Genomic DNA, 20,420 nt, shown 5'->3' on the forward strand with positions numbered 1-20,420 from the left:
CTTGCTGAGCTAGCTCTTGGTTTCAGAGGAAGAGCTGATTGCACCAAAGCCCAAGACACCTGATCTCAGAGACCAGGAAGGCAAAAGGGAGATACTGGAGTTCATGACCACAACGACACTGGAGCAAACGTAAGAGACACTGTATGATGGGGAGGAAGCAGGGCACAGGACCAGCCTTATGCTGGGCTGGGGGCTTCCTGGGGGCACATAAGGCTCCAGGCAAGGAACAGACCACTGAGCCCTCACTGGCTAGCACGGCAGGCAAAACTGGTCAGTGCTGTTCCTGCACCAGGAAATGGGACTGCTGCTAAGTTTGCTTTTGTCCAGTGGCCCCAGGACCTTATGGGGGTGGGCAGGGGCTGAGGTACTCTACCACTTCTGGGCTGTCACTTACCCTCTCCTGCCAGGGTGGAGTCTCCAGCTGTCCCGCAGGTCCCCTGCATCCCACCTGAAACTGTGGTGACCAAAGCTGAGGAGACTGAGCAGGTAGGACCTGTGGAGACAGAAGCTGAGCAAGGCAGCCTGCTGCATGCACCCTCGGTGTCCCCACAGGAGGTGAGCATGAGATACAGCCTGCCACGGCCTCCCCCAGGCATTCCCTGCTGGGGCAGCTCCCCCATCACCACAGGGCTCAAGTGTGTGATGGGTAATGGGCATTGACCCAGTGGTACAGGTCTGTCCAGCGAGGATTGTGTAAGGGTGGGCGGGAACAGCATCCCCAGACAGGACCCTTTGCCCACAGAGTCTCTTCCCTGCCTTACACAGCCCTCCAAAGAGTTTGATGAAGACTCCCTGATCCCCAGCAGCCCTGCCACTGAGACCTCAGATAACATCAGCCCAGTGGCCAGCCCCGTGCACACAGGGTGAGTGCGCAGCCTGTGCAGCACGTGCACGCTCTGTTCATGGGCTGTGACTGCAAGGTGCCCACATGCCCACGCCTCTGTCCACTCCAGGTTCCTGGTGAGCTTCATGGTGGATGCTCGTGGTGGCTCCATGCGGGGCAGCCGGCACCACGGTCTGCGCGTGGTCATCCCGCCCCGTGCCTGTGCTGCACCGACCCGCATCACCTGCCGCCTGGTGAAGCCCCAAAAGCTGCCTGCACCCCCACCACTGGCTGAGGAGGAGGGTCTGGGCAGTCGGATCATTGCACTGGGACCTGCTGGTGCCCAGTTCCTCAGGTGAGCACAGCTGGGAGCAGAGCAGATTGGGCTGCCCACATCAGGGTCATCCCTCAGGACTAGGAACAGATCCAGGCCCATCTGGAGGGCTTCACCATCCAGAGCAAGACCTCTGCCTATCACTGCTTGGCAGAGGAGAGATCCCACCTCTTGTTGGGTGCAGCGCGTTTCTGGCATGGGACATTCAAGAGTAACAGAACAGTGGCAGGAAAGCCCTGAGCAGCCCTGTCCCACCAGGTGCAGAGCCCTCTTTCCCAGAGAGAGGGAGGTCAGCAGTCCTCCTTCCCCCAGCAGCTGCACAGCACAGACAGGCACTGTGCCCAGGGCCATCCTGCAGCCTGCATGTCCTTGTGGCAGCGTGTGGGTGCCAGCGGCCTTTCTTCTGCCTATCTGCAGCCCTGTCATTGTGGAGATTCCACACTTTGCCTCGTATGGACGCGGAGACCGTGAGCTGGTAGTGCTGCGCAGCGAGAACGGCTCCGTCTGGAAGGAGCACCGCAACCGCTACGAGGAGAGCTACATGGACCAGCTGCTCAATGGCATGGACGAGGGTGAGCGTGCCAGGAGGGCAGGGACTGCACACCTCACAGCTCCCTGCAGGCAGCGCTGCCGTGGCCTGGGTGGTGGAACGGGGCTGAGTGGTGTGGTCAGTGCAGCGTGGAGGGGTGTTGAGTGACTTGGTGTATGAGCACTGATGGCTGTGCTGCCCTTGCAGAGCTGGAGAGCCAGGAGGAGCTGGATAAGAAGAGGGTCTGCCGCATCATCACCACCGACTTCCCTCTCTACTTTGTGGTCATGTCCCGGATTTGCCAGGACTGCGATATGATTGGCCCTGAGGGAGGGTGTTTGAAAAGCACACTGGTGCCCATGGTACAGGCCACCTTCCCAGACGCTGCTGTCACCAAAAGAGTGAGGCTGGCCCTGCAGGTGAGCCTTAGAGAGCCTGGCCTGGGGCCCAGACAAGCTTCTGTAATCAGGGGTGGGCAGCAAGCCCAGCCTGTGTCCCGGCCTGGGGAAAAACTGTCCCTGATGCCCATCCTTGTGCTACCCACAGGCACAGCCTGTGCCTGATGAGTTGGTGACTAAGCTGCTGGGGAACCAAGCGACCTTCAGCCCCATTGTCACTGTGGAGCCACGGCGGAGGAAGTTCCACCGCCCCATCGGCCTCCGTATCCCACTGCCACCATCCTGGAAGGACAATCCCCGAGACAGTGGTGAGGGTGACACCACCAGCCTGCGTCTGCTCTGCAGTGTGATTGGTGAGACTGCAAGCCTGCTCTCCACGGGTATGGGCTGGGCTGCCTTACAGAGATGCAGCTCCAGGGAGCTCAGTAAAGGGCACAGCTGTGAGGAAAGCAAATGCCTAGGGGGTGCAGCCCCTGGGCTCATGGAAAGACAGTATGGTCACCCTTGCTTTCTGCTGCAGGAGGGACAGCCCAAGCCCAGTGGGAAGACATAACAGGCACCACAAAGCTGGTCTATGAAAATGAGTGTGCTAACTTTACCACCAATGTGTCTGCCAGGTGAGTCCTGAGCAAACGTGTTCCCGTCTGAGGATATCTGGTGCTCCCTGGGCCTTGCTACAGAATTTGCCAGGAGAAGCCCCTTACCCCTGGTGCTGTGCTACCCTATTCCTACATGCAGGGTAGTTTCTTCTAGCCTTGAGACCCCTGTGCTGCCTGAGCACACTCCAGGAAACAGCTAGGTGTGCAGAAGGAAGGGGGTCATTACTTGTACTCGGGTGGGTCCCCATCACAGATGGGGCTACACCTGTGTCCAGAACTCTTGGGGCTTTGTCTGGAGTCCAGTTGGCTGTTGAGGGAGGTGGGGGCAGCTCCGTGGTGCCTCCACCCAGCAGCACCCTGACCCAGATCTCCTGCAGGTTCTGGCTGGCTGACTGCCCACGCACAGCTGAGGCTGTGCACTTTGCCACCATGCTGTACAAGGAGCTGACAGCTGTGCCCTACATGGCCAAATTCGTGGTGTTTGCCAAGATGAATGATGCACGAGAAGGCCGGTTGCGCTGCTACTGCATGACTGATGACAAGGTTGACAAGACTTTAGAGCAGCACGAGAACTTCACTGAGGTGGCCCGAAGCAGAGACATTGAGGTTTGTCCCCAGCAGCATGTGTGGAGGGCAGCAGAGAGAGGGATAACAAAGCGAAGGGAGACTGATGCCAGTGGAAAGGCCTGGCCCTGACCTGGCTAGGAGAGTCAGGGTTACTTGCCCTGTCCAGGAGCAGGAGAAGCAGCTCTGCACAAGGTCTGAGCATTTTTTCTGCTCCTGGTCAGGTGGTGGAGGGAATGCCTTTGCACGTCGAACTCTCAGGGAACTTGGTGCCTGTCAAGAAGGCCACTCAGCCCCGCAGCTTCCTCTTCCAGTCCTTCCGGGAGAATCGTCTTGTCATCCCCATCAAGGTAATGTCAGGGGACAGGACGGGGCAAGCAGTTAGGGCCCTTGCTCGTGCCAAGCCACCTAACTGGGCTCTGACACCCAGGTCCGGGACAGCAGCCGGGAAGCCAGCGGCTCCCTGTCTTTCTTGCGCAAGGCCATGAAATACGAGGACCTCCAGCATGTGCTTTGTCACCTGAACATCAGCATACCACCTTGCACCAAGGTCAGTGCAGGGTCTTGGGCACTCTGGTAGAGGGTAGTGAGGGCCCATCCCTTCCCCAAGTGCAGGGGACAGCCCTTGATGTCAGCTTTCTCCTTCACTTGCTCCATGTCATGCCACTCTGGAGCTGCAGGAGAAGCAGTTGTGTCAGGGCAGAGCTGCTGCCCTCTTTTCGAGCTGTTGACCCCTTGGTTTGTCTCCACTTTCACAGGGAAGCGGCAGTGACGAGCGAAGGAGGACACTGACGCCGTTGTCTCTGCGGGAGCGATACAGCATTCTGAGTGAGACCAGTTTTGGTATGCAGCCTGCTGGGACCATTCCAGCCCACTCACTACCTGCACTCGGGGTGCCCAAGCCAGTGGAAAGGCTGGGATGATCCTGTCATAGTTGCACTCACAGCAACTTCCCTTTCCCCAAAGGTTTCCTTGGTCCTGCCTGCAGGGCAGTGCTGTGCCACGGCCAGCACCCCGTTCTCCTCACCACTCTGGTGCAGGGCCCTGTGCAGCTGAGCTGTGACTCCCTCTTCTCCTCCAGGCTCTCTGAGCAGCACGGACAAGGCAGATCAGAAGATGGTTGACATAGCAGAACAGCTGGGCCTCAGCTGGGCTGGTGAGTCCACACCTGACAGTTCTGAGGATGCACAACACTCCTCAGAAAGCTGACACTTAGGGAGGCTGCAAGTGTGCTGCCAGGGGTAGTGGGTGCTTTGCACAGCACCTCTGCTGCCAGCATTCCAAGGCACTGAAGTGAACCTATGGACCTTCCCATGGCTGTGCACATATTCACATGCACGGGTCCCAGGCTAGGGCTTTGTTATGAGTTGTGCATATTGCTGCTGTTCATTGCAGCCACACATCCTATGGCAGAGCACACACTTCTTAGCATAAGACCCTATTGTGCTAGTAACAGCCAGTCTGAGCAGGGGGGTTTCAACCCCTGCCCCATCCCAGCTCCTGTATGTTCTGCTGTGTTCAGTTGTATGTAACAGAGGGTCTCTGCACTGGTCCTGGCTGAGCCCTTCATAAAGTCCCTAGCCAGAAGGTGTGATACTAACACGGTGTTTTCCCCAGAGCTGGCACGTGAGTTGCAGTTTGGGGTGGATGACATCAACAGGATACGTGTGGAGAACCCCAACTCCCTTCTGGAGCAGAGCATAGCCTTACTCAACCTCTGGGCCAGCCGCGAGGGCAAGAATGTCAAGAGTGAGTAGTTCTGGTGCCCTTTTACAGGCCCAGAGGTGGCAGGGCTGGCTATGCAGAACAGTGTGTGCATCTTCAAGGACCTCTGGCTGGTTTTACAGTGGTGGTTCATGCATATCTGCCTCCCCTGCCCACCTAGAGGGTGTTGTCTGGGGCACGGCTGTGTGTCCCCAGGTGACTAGTTTGCTGACACCATCTTCCCCCTGCAGTTGAGAACCTGTACACGGCACTGAGGAACATCGACCGCAGTGAGATTGTCAACATGCTGGAGGGCTCTGGCCGGCAGAGCCGCAGCCTGAAGGGAAGCTGGCGCTACTCAGACAGAGACTACTCCCTCTCACCATCCCAGATGAATGGTGAGCCCCAGCTTCTGGCAGCGAATGCAAGAGGGCCCTGGGGGCACAGTCTCTGCAGAGATTGGGGCTGGTGTCTTGCCTGACCAGGTTGCACCCACTGAGAAGTGAGTGGGGACGAGGCATTGCTGGCAGATGTGGCCTCTTCACTGGGGCTTATGCTGCAGAAAGCTTGGCTCTGCCATACTGCTTTCTCAGAAACTCTCCAGGTGGGATTGACGTGTGTTCCTTATCCCAATGTGCCAGTGAGAGGTGCCTCTGGCTCTGCAAGCTGATCAGTGGCCAGGGAGCTCACTGAGACCTGGCTGTACAGGTGTGGTGGTGTGCCTGGGCTGGGTCCCAGGCAGAGTGTGCCTGGATGTGGGGAAACAGCCAGAGTCAGCTGTGGCATTTTGCTGCTGGGGAGCCAGTACACCAGACAGGGGCAGGGCTTTGTGCTGCTACAGCCCTGCACTGTGGCTCTGCCCCTGCAGCGCTGGCTCATCGCTCTCTCCCTCTCTGTCTCTCCCCTTGTTCTGTTTTCTCAAACATGCCACCTAGTGCTGCCAGGTGCGGGCACTCCTGTGGGTCACTTCTTTTCACCTTTCTCCTCTGAGCTCATCCTGGCCTCTCCTTCTCTCATCTTCCACTGCCTGTCTCCACTGTCTCCACCTCAGCTAAGCCCTCTGGGAGCTGCATCCTGCTCCAGTGACTGCATGTCATCAGGGACTAGCCTTTTTACTGCTGTCATGCTTGCAGGCAGCCATCCCAGGCCTTCCCCTCCTGCACAGTCCCATGCTCCTGCCCTCTGCACTGCATGCCCCTGTCCACGCACCTGGGTGCCCATGGGTGAGGTGCACGTTCTGTGCCAAGGGTCCCAGCTCTACCCTGTGCCTTGGCTGTGGCAGGCATTCCCTGGCTGCCAGGGGAGCAGAACAGGTTCACTCCTGATCTCCAGGGATGAAAAAATGGCTCAAAGCTAAAAAAGGCAGAGCAAAGCCACCTGCATGGGTGGGCGTGCCTGGCTTGGTTGTAGTTCATATAGATGTGCCTGAGCTGTGCATATGGCCCTGGGCAATGAGACATAACTATTGCTTGTAGCCCCAGAGACACAACAGGGTTGTAAGGCCCTGGCTGTCTTCTGCAGGGCCTTGGGGTTGCATGGCACGTTCTGGGGCCATCCTTCTCTGCTCATGGTACTTCCAACCTGCTCCTCTGTGCTGTGGAGAGTGTTTGGCTTTGAGAGTTGCTGCCTGCCAGACTTGGCTACTTGAACTCCAGCTGCTAGCCAGCTGATGCTGGACGGGGGCTGTGGGCAGGGACCAGGGGTCTGATGCAGCGGGGTAGCAAAGAGGGCACTGTGTCCTGCAGTGTGGATGGACCACTGTGTGAATGCCAGGCCAGTCCTCCTCACAGAGAGGAGGCAGCCCCAGGACCTGCCCAAACCAGCCCCAGGACTTGAAGGGAGGCATGGCAGCATTTGCAGGGACTATGTGAAAGCAGCCGCTGCTGTGAGCACAGCCCTGCTCAGCCTGGCCACAGGGGGCTGTGGCATGAGCACTGCTGTCCTTGGGGCAGTCATCCTCCCAGAAGCTGTTTCCCTTTATCCCTACTGTGCTTGTGCGTGCGTGAGATGGCTGCTGGACATGATGCCTCTATCTGCCCATATAGGTTACGCTTCACTGCAGGACGAGCTGCTGTCCCCTGCCTCCCTGCATTACACACTGCCATCCCCGCTGCGTGCCGACCAGTACTGGAATGAGGTGGCCATCATGGATGCTATCCCCATGGCTGCCACTGAGCAGGATGCCCTGATGGAGATGTCCGACATGCAGGTGTGGTCCTCGGGGCTCACCCCCTCGCTGGTGACTGCTGAGGACTCCTCTCTGGAGTGCAGCAAGGCTGAGGACTCGGATGCCACAAGCGAAGGCCGGTTCCCAGGGCAACTTCTAGCAGATGCTCATGGCCCAGACCACATGGGCTCTATGGACCTGGTTGAGGATGACACAGTGGACTCAGATGCCATGAATGGCCTGATTGACCTTCTAGAGCAGGAGGAGGGGCACAGGCCAGAGGGGAAGATGCCATCTGGTGATCATCAACCAGGGACTGGGGAGCAGGACCCGGAGAGTGAAGTCTCTTTTGTTTCAGTTCAGCAGAAAGTGCAAACCAGGATCATGACATCACCTACCTTTAGCCATGCTGTGGAGAAGAGTGCAGACAGGTACTGCAGCCTGGGGCACCAGGGTGACCGTGGTAGGGGAGCATAACTGCTTTGCCAGCTACTGCCCTGTGCTGGGCCAGCTGCAATAATCTCCTTGCTTTGCTTGCTTCCCTGCTGGTCTCCAGCTCTGGAGCCCAGGCATCTGCAGTACATAGAACAATGGTTGGGCCAAGTGCCTCACACCTTTCGGGCAGTGCTCTGGAGAGCTCCTTGCAGAGCACCTGGAAGGAACCCCAGGCAGCCAGGCCCTGCATGTAGGTTGTACTTACCAAAGCTAATCCTTACCCGGGCTGCCTCCTCCCACATTCCCAGTGGCGCTGGACCCATGAGGTCCCTGGCAGCACCCAGAAACGCTCCACAGCATTAGACCACATTAGAGCTAGACCACACTAGACCATGAGAGCACAGCATGCTCTTGCCTCAGCTCCTGGCAGCCAAGCCCTGGGGCTGTGGGACGGGCAGGGAGTATGGCATAGAGGTGGCCTGTGCCTTTTGTGCATCCGTGTACTTTGTGCTGCTTCTGCCAGGCGCCCAGCAGCGCCGTGAGCTGGGGAGCGGAGCCAGCGCCGGTGGGGTGCAGGCTGCACTGGTGTGCCTGCCGGAGCTCGGCTGGCGCTCAGGGGGCAGCACTCCACGCAAAGCTGACTGCCTCTCTCTCTCTGTCTCTCTCTCCCTATCCCTGTCCCTCTCTGGTGCCCAGGCTGAGGGACTGGAATGCAGAAGGCTCCTTTATCTCCTGCCTACAGGACCTGACAGCGGGCTCCTGGCAGGAGGGAGTCACCCGAAGGCTGCTCCCAACGCACACTACAGCCTCCGGGGCACAGGGCCAGGAGCAAGAGCAGGTCCTGATGCCAGCCACGGAGCTGATACGGATCAGCTCTGCAGAAGACAGCGACTGGAAGCCTCAGCACCCCACAGGTGGCTGGCAGGAGGAGGCCGACAGCCGCTTCTTTGGGCAGGTGAGGGTAGGAGCAGGGGACTCAGCCCTGCAGAAGTGGTGACCCTATGGACAGCCTTTTCTGGAGCCTGCTGCAAGGCCAGTCAGGCAGACCAGGTGCTAGCTCCTCAACTCTTCTGACATACTTCCTGCCCCTTGGAGTGCCTCTCAGACCAGAATAGCCTGCTGTGCTTGATACCTAAGCTCTTGCTCTCCATTTATAACCCAGGCACTCTCTCCGAGTTGTTCCTTATTGAGTATCTGCCCTGACTGCCAGCCCAACAGCATGCTGGAGCCAGAAATAGCGTTGCACTAGGGGCCAGGCTGGGTGGTGGGCTTGATGCCACAGTCACACAGAGGCAGCAGGTACAAGGCGAGGAGGGCAAGCATCTTTCCCCAGGCAGGGCACGCACAGCTCTCCCGGCAGCACGGCCACGCTCGGACGTGGCTGTTTAGTTCTGCCAGGTGCGTTTTCTGACTCACGCGTGATTCCAGTGACACCCCAAAGCCCTGGCTTTTGCCCAAGGGCTTCACTTGTCCTGTGCCAGAGGACTGTACGCTCCCCTCCCGCCGCAGTCAGGAGGACGGGCTGTTGGGCAGACTGACAGAGAAGAGGGACAGAGCTGTCGCGCTTTCTGCTGGCCGGGGCAGCCCTGGCCACATGACCGGGAGCGAAGCTATCGGGGCCAAGGACACCCCACCTGCCCGCTGCCTTCTCACCGCCCCCAGGCAGCGGGGCTGCGGTCACAGCCGAGCTTCCAGCAGCTCCCGCACGGCCGTGGGCAGGCTGCAGGGTCCCATGGCTGAGCCGTGACCGGCCTCCGAGCCGCGGCACCATGTGGGCTTTCCTCGCCCAGCTGCTGATCGCTCTGGTGCTTCTGGCCTTTTTCCTGGTCAGCTGCCAGAACGTCATGCACATCGTCAGGGGCTCTGTCCGCTTCCTGCTCAAACACGCCCATCGGGAGCTGGACAAGGAGCTCGGGGAGAGCCAGGGGCTGGCGGATGACGAGGAGGCTCTCTCCGCCAGAGTCGTCCGCCGCCGCGTCCTCCTGAAGGTAACGAGCTGAGACCAGCCCCGGGGCGGACGGAGAGGACGGCAGCGAAGGGACAGGGCAGGGTGGGAGATGAAGGCTGCGAGCTGCGTGTCAGGTGTGCTGTTCCACCTGCAAAACAACCCCCCTCGCCGCCCTCACCCTGATCTCCCTCCTGTTCCTGCAGGGGAATGAAGCGCTTCATCTCCCTGGAGAGCAGGTGACTGAGGAGCAGTTCACAGATGATCAAGGCAATATCATCACTAAGAAGGTGAGTGATCAGCGGCAAGATAAATGGGCAAAGGCGTGCCGAAGCCTTTCTGTTCTCCCCTCCACCCCTGCAGCCCGGGGCTCGCGTGGGGCAGTCTCGTCCCGCTGTCTTCGGTACAGCCACGGCACTTGTCCAGCTCATGCGGCAGACAGAGGCTGCACACCACCTGCAGTTTAGGAGCGGACTGGGTGAGGAGGGAGTCGTGGTGCCCAGGGGCTAGCTGTGACACCCAGCTCTGTCCGTCTCCGCAGATTATCCGCAAAGTGGTGCGTCAGCTGGGCCCTGGTGACATGGGTGACAGGCAGGAACAGGAGGAGCTGATTCTGGAGGGTTCCCTACAGGAGTCCCAAGATCTGGAAGCTGAGGATGAGCACTTCATGAAATACTCTATCTTGCACCGGGATGGTCTGGGCGCCAAGGTACGGTGTGGTTTACAGCCCTGCCTTGCAGCCTGCCTGAGCCAGCCCCCAGGACCCTCAGGACTCCTGCAGGACTCTCAGGCTCTGGGACAGTGTCACCCTCTGTCCTTCCTTCTGCCCTGCACTCCTCTCCTGCTTCCCCTCTAAGACTTCCAGGGGCAAATCTTGCCCACTGCACCAGTCTTCTTTGCTTGAAGTGTTTTCTGCCTGCCAACTGACTCTACGTTTCCCTCTCCTGTCCTCTTCTCTCTGTCTGTCTGTTCACCTGGGTGATGTCCTGCTTCCTGCCTCTGCGGCTTCCTCAGGAGGAGGTGCGAGTGCGTGTCCCGAAACCAGAGGTCTCTGGGGGCAGGATGGGGGCTCAGATAGTGAAACGAGCCAGCCTGAAAAGGGGGAAGCAGTGACCCCTCAAATGGCCTCTTTTGAGGTAACCCTACCTTCGCTCTTCCTTCTGTCCTGGCTCTCCATACTGCTGCCTGCACTGAGCTGCTGGTCATGCATATTCTCCTGGGGAAAGTGTGGTGGGGCTGTGCCCAGCTCTTGGCCTGCAGAGAGGGTTTGTTGTGCTGCAGCAAAAGACTGAGGGTGGGCAGCAGTGTGCCCCTGCTGATAAGCTGTTCCTGGGTGCTGTGGGTACAGGGTGCCCTGGTCTGCAGCAGTGCTGCAGCCAGCTCTGTGTGCAGCACCTCACTGCAGCCACAGTGCCAAAGGCTGCTACTGCAGCATCCTGGGTACTTGGGGTGATGGTCCCCAGTGACAAGGTCACAGAGTTTTTGCATGGGGTCTTAGCAGAACTACTCCCTTCCTGCATGAGCACTAACTGTGCAGCCTTGTGGCAGATGAGACCAGCCCTCTGAGCTGGTGCCTTAAGTGTTCCTCTTCCCAAGGGGACAGCTGGGCACTGGCAGAGGTGTGGGTCAGATGGTGTCCCAGTTCTGTGGGGCTATGGCCTCTGCTCACAGCACTGTTCTGGGAGATGCAGCTGCTGCATCTGCCAGCCATGTAGAGGAAAGCATTGAGGTCTGCTGAAGCCAGGATAGGGGCAGGCCTTGGCAGGGTGCTGCTGGGGAATGTTGGAGCAGCAGGGATGCAGGAGTGGCAGGTGCAGGAGTGTGACACTTGTAGGGGCTGACAACAGGGCACCCATCTTTGACCCAATATGTTTCTTCCACTGATCTCCATGAGCTCAGAATGACCCCTTAATTCTGTGCATTCCCTGATGCTCCTGCCTTCCCTGTAGAGTGAGACTAGACTGGATTAAAAGCAGGGTGCTTGGCACAGCACACTTGAGCCTAGCTGCATCATTTTTCTCTGCACAGTCACTGCTGGTCTGGCAGTGCAGCACTTGGAGAAGGTGTTGCATGTGTGCTCCCCAGCTGCCTGGCACAGCCTCCCAGTAGGAGGCTGATGAGCAGGAGCAGTTGGTCCTCTAGCCTCTGCTGTACATGCATGACTCGCTCTGTCCTTCCTCTCTCTTCTCTCTCCACTCTGTTAGTGGGCTCTCTGTGGGTGTGTGAGTCAAGAGGCTTATGCTTGTTCATGTTGATGCAGACTTTGTCTCCCTCTGCCTGCTCCACTCCCCAGACAGTCCCTGGCTCTGCTTCTTTTTGGGGCACTGCTCCTGTTGCTTTGCTTTTGCAGTTCTCCATGGTTTGAAAGTGACACAGGGTGTGCACTGGGGAAGGTCTTCCTTATTGCTGGGAGAGTGGGGTGCAGTCACCTAGCTGAGGTGAGGGGCTCAAGGCTGGCCTCCTCCATCCCAGAACCTAGAGCAGCTCTTTCCCAGAGCCACGCTGCATTTGGTGCAACTCAGCTGCTGCTTGCTGCTCTCTGCAGATGGGGCAGCACTGTCAGTATCATTGATGTCATTGCTCCTAATTCCAGGCCTGACACTTAGTGTGCTCTGTCACTGTGTCACTGACACCCCCCAAAACTTGTCTTATGGTTGCTTGGCAGCATGGGTGCATGTGGGACAGGCACGGTGTACAGAAGGGACTTTCCCAGCCATGTACCTGGCTGCCCCCAACATTTATCCTGGATGTGCACCATGAATACCTGGTAACCCCATAACACAGTGTCTCTCTGTATCTCTCCAGGATCACACCTCAACACCTAACCACTGAATTTCACACACGTTCTGACACATACCTGAGAAGAGAGGAGAGCAGAGAGTGGAGGGGAGCAGGGCTGGCTGTACATGTTTCTATAGGCTAATGGCATGACTTCTGTATGAGACATACTTACCGTCCTATCCGCATGACTGACTGACTGCAAGACGCATGAGCTACAGTACTTAAAACTGACGAGGGGCCTCCATCCCTGTCCTGCTGCTGCCAGGAGCCCAGAGACAGCACCACACACCAGGAGCATGCTCTCAGCTCCTTTGGGAGGCAAGAGCTGGAGTAGAAGAAAACGAGAGGGAAAGAGATTCCACCTCCGTGTCGTTGTGTGTGTAGATGCATCCCCACGTCTGTGCTCCAGCTGCAAGAGGAAAGCTGGGACAGCATGGTGCTGCACACCACGGAAGGAGAGGTGCTTGGCCCCCCTGCAAATGCCTGTGCTGCCTCTGCTGGACTTGCTTCTCAAGTGTTGTGAGTGTTGGGTTTTGGGGAGGGCAGCAGTGGCCAGAGGGTGCAAGGGGAGGCTGCAGGGAGCACAGCTGCCCTGGGCAGAGGGATTGGTGCAGGGCTACCCTTCCTCTCCCCAGCACATGCAAAGTCTCCCACCAGGGCAGAGCTCTGGGCTGAGCACTGAGCTCGTTGCTTATGTTGAAAGTGTAAACTGTACAGCAATCAGCCTTGTGTATATGAACCAATAAATACTATGCAAACCCCTAGGGACACTCTAGCAGTATGTACAAAGCACTAACAGCTCTGCTCTCGAATACCTCTTCAGGCTGCAGGATGGGCAAAGCCTTTGGAATATGTGAGCAGCTCTGGTGAATGGAGCAGGAAGGTTATAGGAGTGGGAGGGCAGAAGCCCGCCTCTGTCTTGTGCCCCTCTGCCTGAGCCTGGCCCTTTCCTGGCCTGAAGAGGAGGGGCTAAAGGTGCAGTCCCATGGTGCAGCCCCAGTTTGTGTTGGCTCCAGCTGGGTTGAAGCTGTAGGCCTGCATTGAGGTGCTTGAGGCCCAGGGAGGACGTGCAGTGAGAGAGAGCAGGGGTTGCTTGTGCCACACATGGGGTTGTGCCTAGCTCTACTCAGCACAATATCTGCTCAGGAGATGAGCCAGGATGAGCTAGCAATAGCCAACAGCCGTGCAATAGGCGCCCCAGGCAAGGGCTTTGCAGGGACCCTGGCCTCCCTGCAAGTGGGGTTATAGCCCTGGATGCTGACCCTCCCGGGACCAATCCCAGAGACATGGGGGCTGCTGCCCTGGTGGCTGCATTCTCTCCAGGTGGAATCTGCTGTGGCAGCAGCCTGAGCCCTGGGGCAGCCTCAGGCCAGCTGCTCGAGCAGGAGAGCAGCGCTGGGCAGAGCTGCCCAGGCAGCTCAGGGTCAGGCAGTAGATTGAACCTGTTGTAATACTTGACCCCAGGAGCGCAGGGTGGAGGTGGTGACGCTTGGTCCCAGGTCCCTGACGCTGTCCCTTACCTAACTGATGTGGGGACCTGGCCTTTGTAGCACAGTGATGCGGGGACCCCCTGCTCTTTCTCCTGGAAGTGGCCACGGACCTGCTTTGCAGTGTCCGAGTTTGTTCTGTGTGGCCAGGTGCAGAACAAGTGCACCTCCAGCTTCAGGCCATGTGATGGTGGCCTTGGCAGGGCAGCCCTGCCTTTCAGTGGCTGCACATCTGCTGGGAGAGCCCCTGGCTGCTTCGTGGCCGAAAAGCCTCGCTGCAGAGAAGTGACTGACCCAGCTTAGCCTTGGAGAGCAAAGCAGTCCCCTCCCCACCCCAAAGTTGAGCCATATAGGCACAGACTCTCCATCCATCACCCTTGCTGCGTACAATAACCTCCCTAGACCCACTGCAACAGCTGACTCCGTAGCATCACCCTAGAGTTGTGTGTGGGTCCAGTGCTTTGGCCTTGTGTATGCCATAGGGAATGTGCTGTGCTGCAACCGTGCCAGGCACCTGCAGTGACATTGCTTCGCGCTCAGATTGCTTGTAGGGCTGGTAGGGGGAGGCTGCACCCAACATTGAGCCTAGAGAATGCTGCAGTCTGCACACTAGAAGCTTTTTAGAAGTTTTAAAAATTACTTTTATTTTCTTTTTTTAATTGTTATGGAAACAAGCCTTTTGGATCTCCCTGTCTTAGGCCCTGATGTATAGATCATTTCCCTGTACACCAGCTATCAGACTATGAATTAATAAATAAATCAACACGGCGTCTCGTGTCTGCTTTTCCTAAGGTGGGGATAATGGAGACCTTGGGGCGGGGGCGGCATCTTCTTCTGCTCTGCCATTCCTGGGGGAGTCGAAGGGAGCAGGAACGGGCGCACCCTCGACGGGCTGCGGGGGCCTCCCCCGGCGTGGGCGAGAGGGGAAGCGTCCGTGCCGCCGGTGCCACCGGTACCGCCACCGCTGCGGGGACAATCCCGGGGACAGCGGCGCTACTGAGGCCCCGCCGAGAGCACCGGCGCTGTCCAGCGTCCGCACCGCGCTCCGGCCCTGTATCCCGTCCCGTCCCTTCCATCACATCCCATCCTGACCCATCCTCGTGTCGTGTCTGTCCTGTCCTGTTGTCCCGTTGTCCCGTTGTCCCGTTGTCCCGTTGTCCCGTTGTCCCGTTGTCCCGTTGTCCCGTTGTCCCGTTGTCCCGTTGTCCCGTCCCTCCCGCCGCCGCCGGTGTTCAAAGCGCAATTTGTCTGGGCCGGGCCAATTGCGCGCTGCCGCTGAGGCGCAGCCAATGGCGTCCGCGGCCGCCGAGGCCCAGCCAATAGGAGCGCGGCGCGCAGCGCCCCGGCCAATGGGTGCGCGTTATTCTAATGAACCTCGTCTTTATCCGAGAAATGTTGGCGCTGCCCAAGCCCAAGTTGAGGGTCCGGGGCCGGAGGCGCTGCGAGGTCACCGGGCGCTTCCCGGGCTGCCCGCGGCCCCGGCCCCCGCCGGATCGCAGTGCCGGCCAGGGGACTCTGGGGCTCTGCAGCCCCCAGGCCGTCGGTAATGGGCCAGCCGTCGCACCTCCGGGGTTCCGGGCTCTGAGGGCCGCCTCGGTGCTAGAGCTATGGATGCCAACCTGCCAGGCACCTTTCTGCTCAACGGCCCCTCGCTGGGCCCCTTCCCCGAGGCCAAGGCGCCTGTTTGCCAGTACTCAGTGCAGAGCTCCTTCTACAAGCTGGGACCCCCCGGACTGGGTGCCCAGCTGGCTGCTGGCACTCCCCACGGCATCTCCGACATCCTGGGCCGGCCAGCGGCGACAGCGAACAGCAGTCTCCTGCCTGGCTACCCCCACGCGGGCGGATTTAACGGACTGAGCTCCCCGGGCGTGTATTACGGGCCCCAGGTGGGAGCCCTCCCCAAGGCCGGGGGCGAGTACCTGCCGCGGGGCCGGAGCTGCTGGGCGGAGGCGGCCCCGGAGTGGCGGGGCGGCCGGCAGTGCGGCGGCCGTAAGTACCGTGGGCTCGGAGCGCCTCGGTTGCGGGTGGTTGGGTGCCGCAGGTGTCGGGCACCTTGCGGAGCGTTGAGCCATCGGCGCTAGGGCAAGGGCATGGGGCAGGTTGTGTCTTCTCCATTGCCCTGCACGAGGCGCAGCTGGTGGGCCGGCAGGCTGACCCGGGACAGTGGGAAAGACGCCAGTGGCAGAGCTGCTGGACCTCAAACTGTGACAGAACTTTTGGCTCAAGGGCAGGAGTAGCTCTAATGATAGATACTATAGTGTTTGCCCCAAGGTAGCCACAGCTGGCAAGGACAGGCAGAGTCCTCTGACTCACAAGATCTCAGTCTCTCAGACAGCCTCACCGTGGGTCAGTGCCTGGCTTAGTTTAGGCAGACGGGCAGGATGGGCAGCCCCGGAGCCTGGCAGCACTGCCTTCCTGCTGGAGAGCTGTCAGGGGAATCGCAGAGCATGTTGCTGCTGTCCCAGAGGGTAGGGGGGATGTGTGCATCCACTGTTCCGTGGGAAGCCCCCGGGGGCTGGGTGCAGCTGCTCAGAACCTGCAGCTCTGGTCCCCTTCACCCCTTTGCAGGTGATGATTTTGGAGCAGATGAGTTAGACAGTTTGGCCATCGGCTCCTGGCACAGCTACGAGCCAATGACCAGCTCTGCCTGTCTTCTGTCATGCATCCTGCAAGGTGTGGGGCATGGGGGCACAGTGCTCCCCGTGCTGCATGGTTCTGGGGTCAAGCACTGGTGATAGCGACCCTTACACTCTCACCACAACCACTTAGCAGTGTCCTTGATGAGGAGGTGCCTAGCCTAACTCTGTGGAACCTGCACACTGGGCAGCTCAGCCCTCCTGGGATGGGGCTGAAGCCCTGAAGCAGGAATACAGTTTTCGTTTGGAGGGTAGCAGGTGTGGAGAGACTCTCTGCTCACTGAGGGCTGGTGTGTGTGGACAAGGGGAGAGCTGTCCAGAGTCATGGGCTGCCAGGAGCTCACCCACTTCTCTCTTCCTCTCCTGTAGCCCCTGCTCATTTGGCTGACAGCATCCACAAGAAGAAGCACACGCGCCCAACCTTCACGGGACACCAGATCTTTGCTCTGGAGAAGACTTTTGAGCAGACCAAGTACCTGGCGGGTCCAGAAAGAGCACGGCTGGCCTATTCTCTTGGTATGACCGAGTCTCAGGTGAAGGTGAGTTGATCCCTGTGTGGCATGGGGTGCGCAGCGTGTTGGCTGATAACTGAGCTGGGCCCACGGGGCGACAGGTCTGGTTCCAGAACCGACGGACCAAATGGAGGAAGAAGAGTGCCCTGGAGCCCTCCTCATCCTCGCAGCGGGCGGGGGGCTCTGGCGGAGAGCGGGCGGCCTCTGAGACCGAGGATGATGAGTACAACAAGCCCCTGGACCCAGACTCAGATGACGAGAAGATCCGGCTGCTGCTGAGGAAGCACCGTGCGGCCTTCTCAATGCTGGGCTTGGGCACGCACAGCGGCTGAGCACAGCCTGCCCCTCTGGGCCAGCCACCTGAATCCTGCTGGGGGTGACTCCCGTCACCAGCAGGCGCCTGGCTGTTGGGATGAGGTGGCTGACAGCCGGACGGGGAGCGTGGCTTGCAGGGCTGGGAGCAGCACTCGTGGTAGCGTCAGGTGCAGCCGTGTTACCGGCATTGATGAAATAAAGGTCCCAGTCAAGTCCCAGCACTTGTTTTGTGGGCATGTGGTTGAGGGTGGCCTTATGAGGATGGGCCAGAGAATGGTTGGGGATAGGATATATGGGGCAGGGTCTGAATGCCAAGCAGGGGAAGGGTCCGTGCTGTGCTCCTGTGTGTGGGCCAGGAAGTGGCCTGGAGATTTTCCCAGGGTTTTCTCTGGTTTGGGTGTGTACCAGCAGCAAGAGCTGCTGGTTCAAAAGTCACACACTGGGGCCTCTTATTGGAAGCTCTTAGCAGCAAATAAATATCATTTATCTTAACAGCGTGAGTGAGAGCCCATTCACCTGTCGGGGCTGCAGGATTGATGTGGCATCAATAGCCCCAGTGTGTTTGCCTGCCAACCTGTTGGGTTCCCCCCTGCTCTGTGCTGCACCCCTGTGCAGTGGGAGCTCCACATACGGATGTGTGTGTGCACATGGGTCTGCACACCCCCTGTTCTGGCTCCCCCGTGGCTCACCAGTGGCATGCTGGCTGTAGGTGCTGCACAGGGCCACCTGTCCTTACCTGAGGATGCCAAAGGAGCCCCAGCTGGCACACACTGAAGGCCAGGCAAGCTTGGCAAGTGTTCAGCCAAGAGCCAACTAAGTGCCAGCCAGGTGTGAGCAAACACATGGGCTGTGTCTTGGAAGGAAATCGATAGCAGATACGGTGCTGCCGGCCTATCAGCACTGATTAGCAGCATGGCACAGGCACGGAAGGGGGCAGGAATGGGGCTGGTGGAAGGGGTGCCTCTCCCTGCAGCTGCAGGCAGCACCTGCAATGGGCTGGTGCCCGAGTCCACGCCTGGGAAGCTCCTGAACCACTGAGACCTTGCAGTGGGGCTGCAGATCATCACTGTACAACCTGCCAAGGCCCACACTTGGCTTAAAGCCCTCTCCAGTCTCTCACTGGGCTATGAGCACTTTGCAAGACCTGGCTGCTCAGTGCCACTTTTCCAGCACTTAGGGGACTACTGTCCCCACATAGGTCCCTGTCCAGCCCCTGCAGTGAGAGTGGGAATTATAATGGTCCCCCCTCAGCCCTGCAGCCCCTCCACTGCCTCCATAGGACAGGTGCTGGGCCAGGATGGAGCTAAGGGACCCTTTGCAAGGGCGTGGGATGGCAGGTCCCATGGAGGCATGGGGCTGGTGGCAGGGCTGGAAGAGACACATCAGTGTCTGTGGACAGAGCCAGAGCCCAGCGGGAGCAGCTTCCACATGGTGGGAGAAGTGAGGGGCTGCTGGTGGGATATTTTTTTAACATTTTCTAAGCTGCCCAGCTTGGCTGACAATTTTTAATGTACTAACTGCCTGGTCCAGTGAGCTGATTAATTGGTGCTGTGGAGATCAATACAAAACAGAAAATTAAAACAATTTTAAAGTGATTAAGTAGTTTAACACCTGTCTGATGCCACGTCAGGGCTGGGAGACAAATAAAGCAGGTGGCAAAGGGCCTGCTGTAGCCAGAGAGAGTGACAAATGGCTGCTGCAGCCTGGCTGCCCTGTGCCTCCCCACATTGAGACAGGACCCCAAGCAGTGGTGATCCATGCAGGGCCCCAGCCTGGTAGCCAGGACTGATCCCCTCTCCTCCCTACACTGCTCACTGTGGCTCCTGCTTTCCCACTGGCCACTCGATGCTGCAACAGAGTGGTGCCCCATCAGGGTCTCGACAGGATTAGTCAGCAGTGAGCACTAACTCTGCCCACCCCGTGCCTGGTGCCAGGCAGCCTCAGGCTGTATGGGCAGAGCTGGGAGCCAGCTGTGCCGGGGGTGTGAGCACAGGCAGGCCAGCCTGGCAGGCAGATGGATAGCAGCTTCGCTTCAATTCTGCATCCCTTTTCTCCCAGACAAACCCCGTCGGATTTTCATAAATCAAAGCGCCACGCTGTTTAATAAAAATTTATTGACTTACAAGTGATTATTTATCAAAAGGCCATTAATAGCAGCTCCGGGAATGATGTGCTACTGGGTGGTGCGTGGAGACTAATAGCAAATCAATGCCAGCATCCGGGCAGAATGCATATGAGGGCTCCTGGCCCCAGTGGGGTGCACGGCTGCTGCAGCCCGAGCCAGCAGCCCCTACCCCATGGGCCGCCCAGTGCTCCCCCCCCGGTTATTTATCGCTTACAAATGAAATGATCGATACTTTTAATCTAGAGCTAAATTTATTAACTTTCTCATCGGAGAGAGACGTATTGACTGGGGGCATGGGGTGGGAGAGGCAAGGAAAGATGGATGCGTGCCTCCTAACCTGTCCAGCCAGCTCCTTGCCTGCTGTGGAGCATCCTGAACGCTGCTGGGGATGGTCCCCAAGCACAGTGGCTGGACTTCCCACAAAGCTGAGGAAGGTTCTGCACATCACCACGGCGTCAGGGACAGGGAAGCCAGCTGCAGGCAGGAGACTTGTGGACACCTGCTGCTGGGTCCAAGCGTCTGAGGACGTGGCAAGAGGGTGGGGAGGCCTGTGGCCTTCAGCAGTGCCTGAAGGGAATGTGGGTCCCACCCCCAGAGAGGACAACCCTGGGGGCACAGCCCTTAATAGGGCTCAGAAGCAGCTGCTGAACTGGGAGAAGTGAAGGAGAGCCTGGAGACCCAGTGATGGGCAGGCAGCAATGTCCATGTCCCCAGCAGTTGTGTCCGTAGCTGGGCACGTGGGAAAGGGCCATCCACAGCAGCCAGCGAGAATGGCACTGCCTCAGCAACCCATGGCTCCCTCCAGGGCTCACCAGACCCTGCGTGGTGCAGGGGTCTTCATCCCAATGGCCCCTGAGCTTGCAGCCAGAGCAGCAAAGTTCCATCAGGCAAATAAAAAAAAAGTGCAGGAAAATTCATATTTAAAGCCACTTACACAGAACAGCTGTCCTCACCTGACAAAGCAGATGCCCTCCCCAACAAACACTTGAGGTACAAAGGAGGCACTTAGGTAATTGCCTTCTCCAGAACTCTAGAAAATGCAAGCAAGCTCTAGCAGGTAGCAGTG

At 58.6% G+C, this 20,420-nt stretch overlaps 2 protein-coding genes across 11 annotated transcripts in view; both read left to right on the forward strand.

The window, feature by feature from the left end:
- Positions 1-14,532, forward strand: part of ANK1 (ankyrin 1) — a 36,544-nt gene extending 22,012 nt beyond the window's left edge. For 6 of the 10 annotated variants that reach the window (XM_066337341.1, XM_066337342.1, XM_066337340.1 and 3 more), the window contains 21 exons: positions 27-129; positions 408-555; positions 766-863; positions 954-1,178; positions 1,575-1,729; positions 1,894-2,105; positions 2,233-2,437; positions 2,605-2,701; positions 3,061-3,289; positions 3,472-3,597; positions 3,678-3,797; positions 4,006-4,090; positions 4,329-4,403; positions 4,865-4,996; positions 5,203-5,349; positions 6,997-7,549; positions 8,250-8,508; positions 9,705-9,788; positions 10,040-10,207; positions 10,513-10,634; positions 12,304-14,532. In XM_066337341.1, coding sequence (XP_066193438.1) covers positions 27-129; positions 408-555; positions 766-863; positions 954-1,178; positions 1,575-1,729; positions 1,894-2,105; positions 2,233-2,437; positions 2,605-2,701; positions 3,061-3,289; positions 3,472-3,597; positions 3,678-3,797; positions 4,006-4,090; positions 4,329-4,403; positions 4,865-4,996; positions 5,203-5,349; positions 6,997-7,549; positions 8,250-8,508; positions 9,705-9,788; positions 10,040-10,207; positions 10,513-10,611 — 3,320 coding nt within the window. In that variant the 3' untranslated portion in view covers positions 10,612-10,634; positions 12,304-14,532. Of the gene's footprint in view, positions 1-26; positions 130-407; positions 556-765; positions 864-953; positions 1,179-1,574; positions 1,730-1,893; positions 2,106-2,232; positions 2,438-2,604; positions 2,702-3,060; positions 3,290-3,471; positions 3,598-3,677; positions 3,798-4,005; positions 4,091-4,328; positions 4,404-4,864; positions 4,997-5,202; positions 5,350-6,996; positions 7,550-8,249; positions 8,509-9,300; positions 9,542-9,704; positions 9,789-10,039; positions 10,208-10,512; positions 10,635-12,303 lie in introns of those variants that run through there. The other 4 variants (XM_066337345.1, XM_066337346.1, XM_066337348.1 and 1 more) reach the window with 4 other exon arrangements.
- A 443-nt stretch (positions 14,533-14,975) lies between these two features.
- NKX6-3 (NK6 homeobox 3) lies at positions 14,976-17,447 on the forward strand. The gene is made up of 3 exons (XM_066337373.1): positions 14,976-15,755; positions 16,772-16,941; positions 17,016-17,447. Exons 1-3 carry the CDS (start codon positions 15,374-15,376, stop codon positions 17,244-17,246), a joined length of 783 nt encoding a protein of 260 aa, XP_066193470.1. The 5' UTR covers positions 14,976-15,373; the 3' UTR covers positions 17,247-17,447.
- The last annotated feature ends 2,973 nt before the right edge of the window (positions 17,448-20,420 follow it).

Source organism: Sylvia atricapilla, chromosome 28 (genome assembly GCF_009819655.1).
Source record: "Sylvia atricapilla isolate bSylAtr1 chromosome 28, bSylAtr1.pri, whole genome shotgun sequence".
Taxonomy (NCBI): Eukaryota; Metazoa; Chordata; class Aves; order Passeriformes; family Sylviidae; genus Sylvia; species Sylvia atricapilla.

Excerpts from the sequence above, each read along its gene's own strand:
- NKX6-3 (XM_066337373.1), top strand. The coding sequence starts at position 15,374 with ATGGATGCCAACCTGCCAGGCACCTTTCTGCTCAACGGCCCCTCGCTG. Across the intron at positions 15,756-16,771 it reads CGGCCGGCAGTGCGGCGGCC|CCCCTGCTCATTTGGCTGAC; the intron begins GTAAGTACCGTG and ends CCTCTCCTGTAG. Across the intron at positions 16,942-17,015 it reads TGACCGAGTCTCAGGTGAAG|GTCTGGTTCCAGAACCGACG; the intron begins GTGAGTTGATCC and ends ACGGGGCGACAG.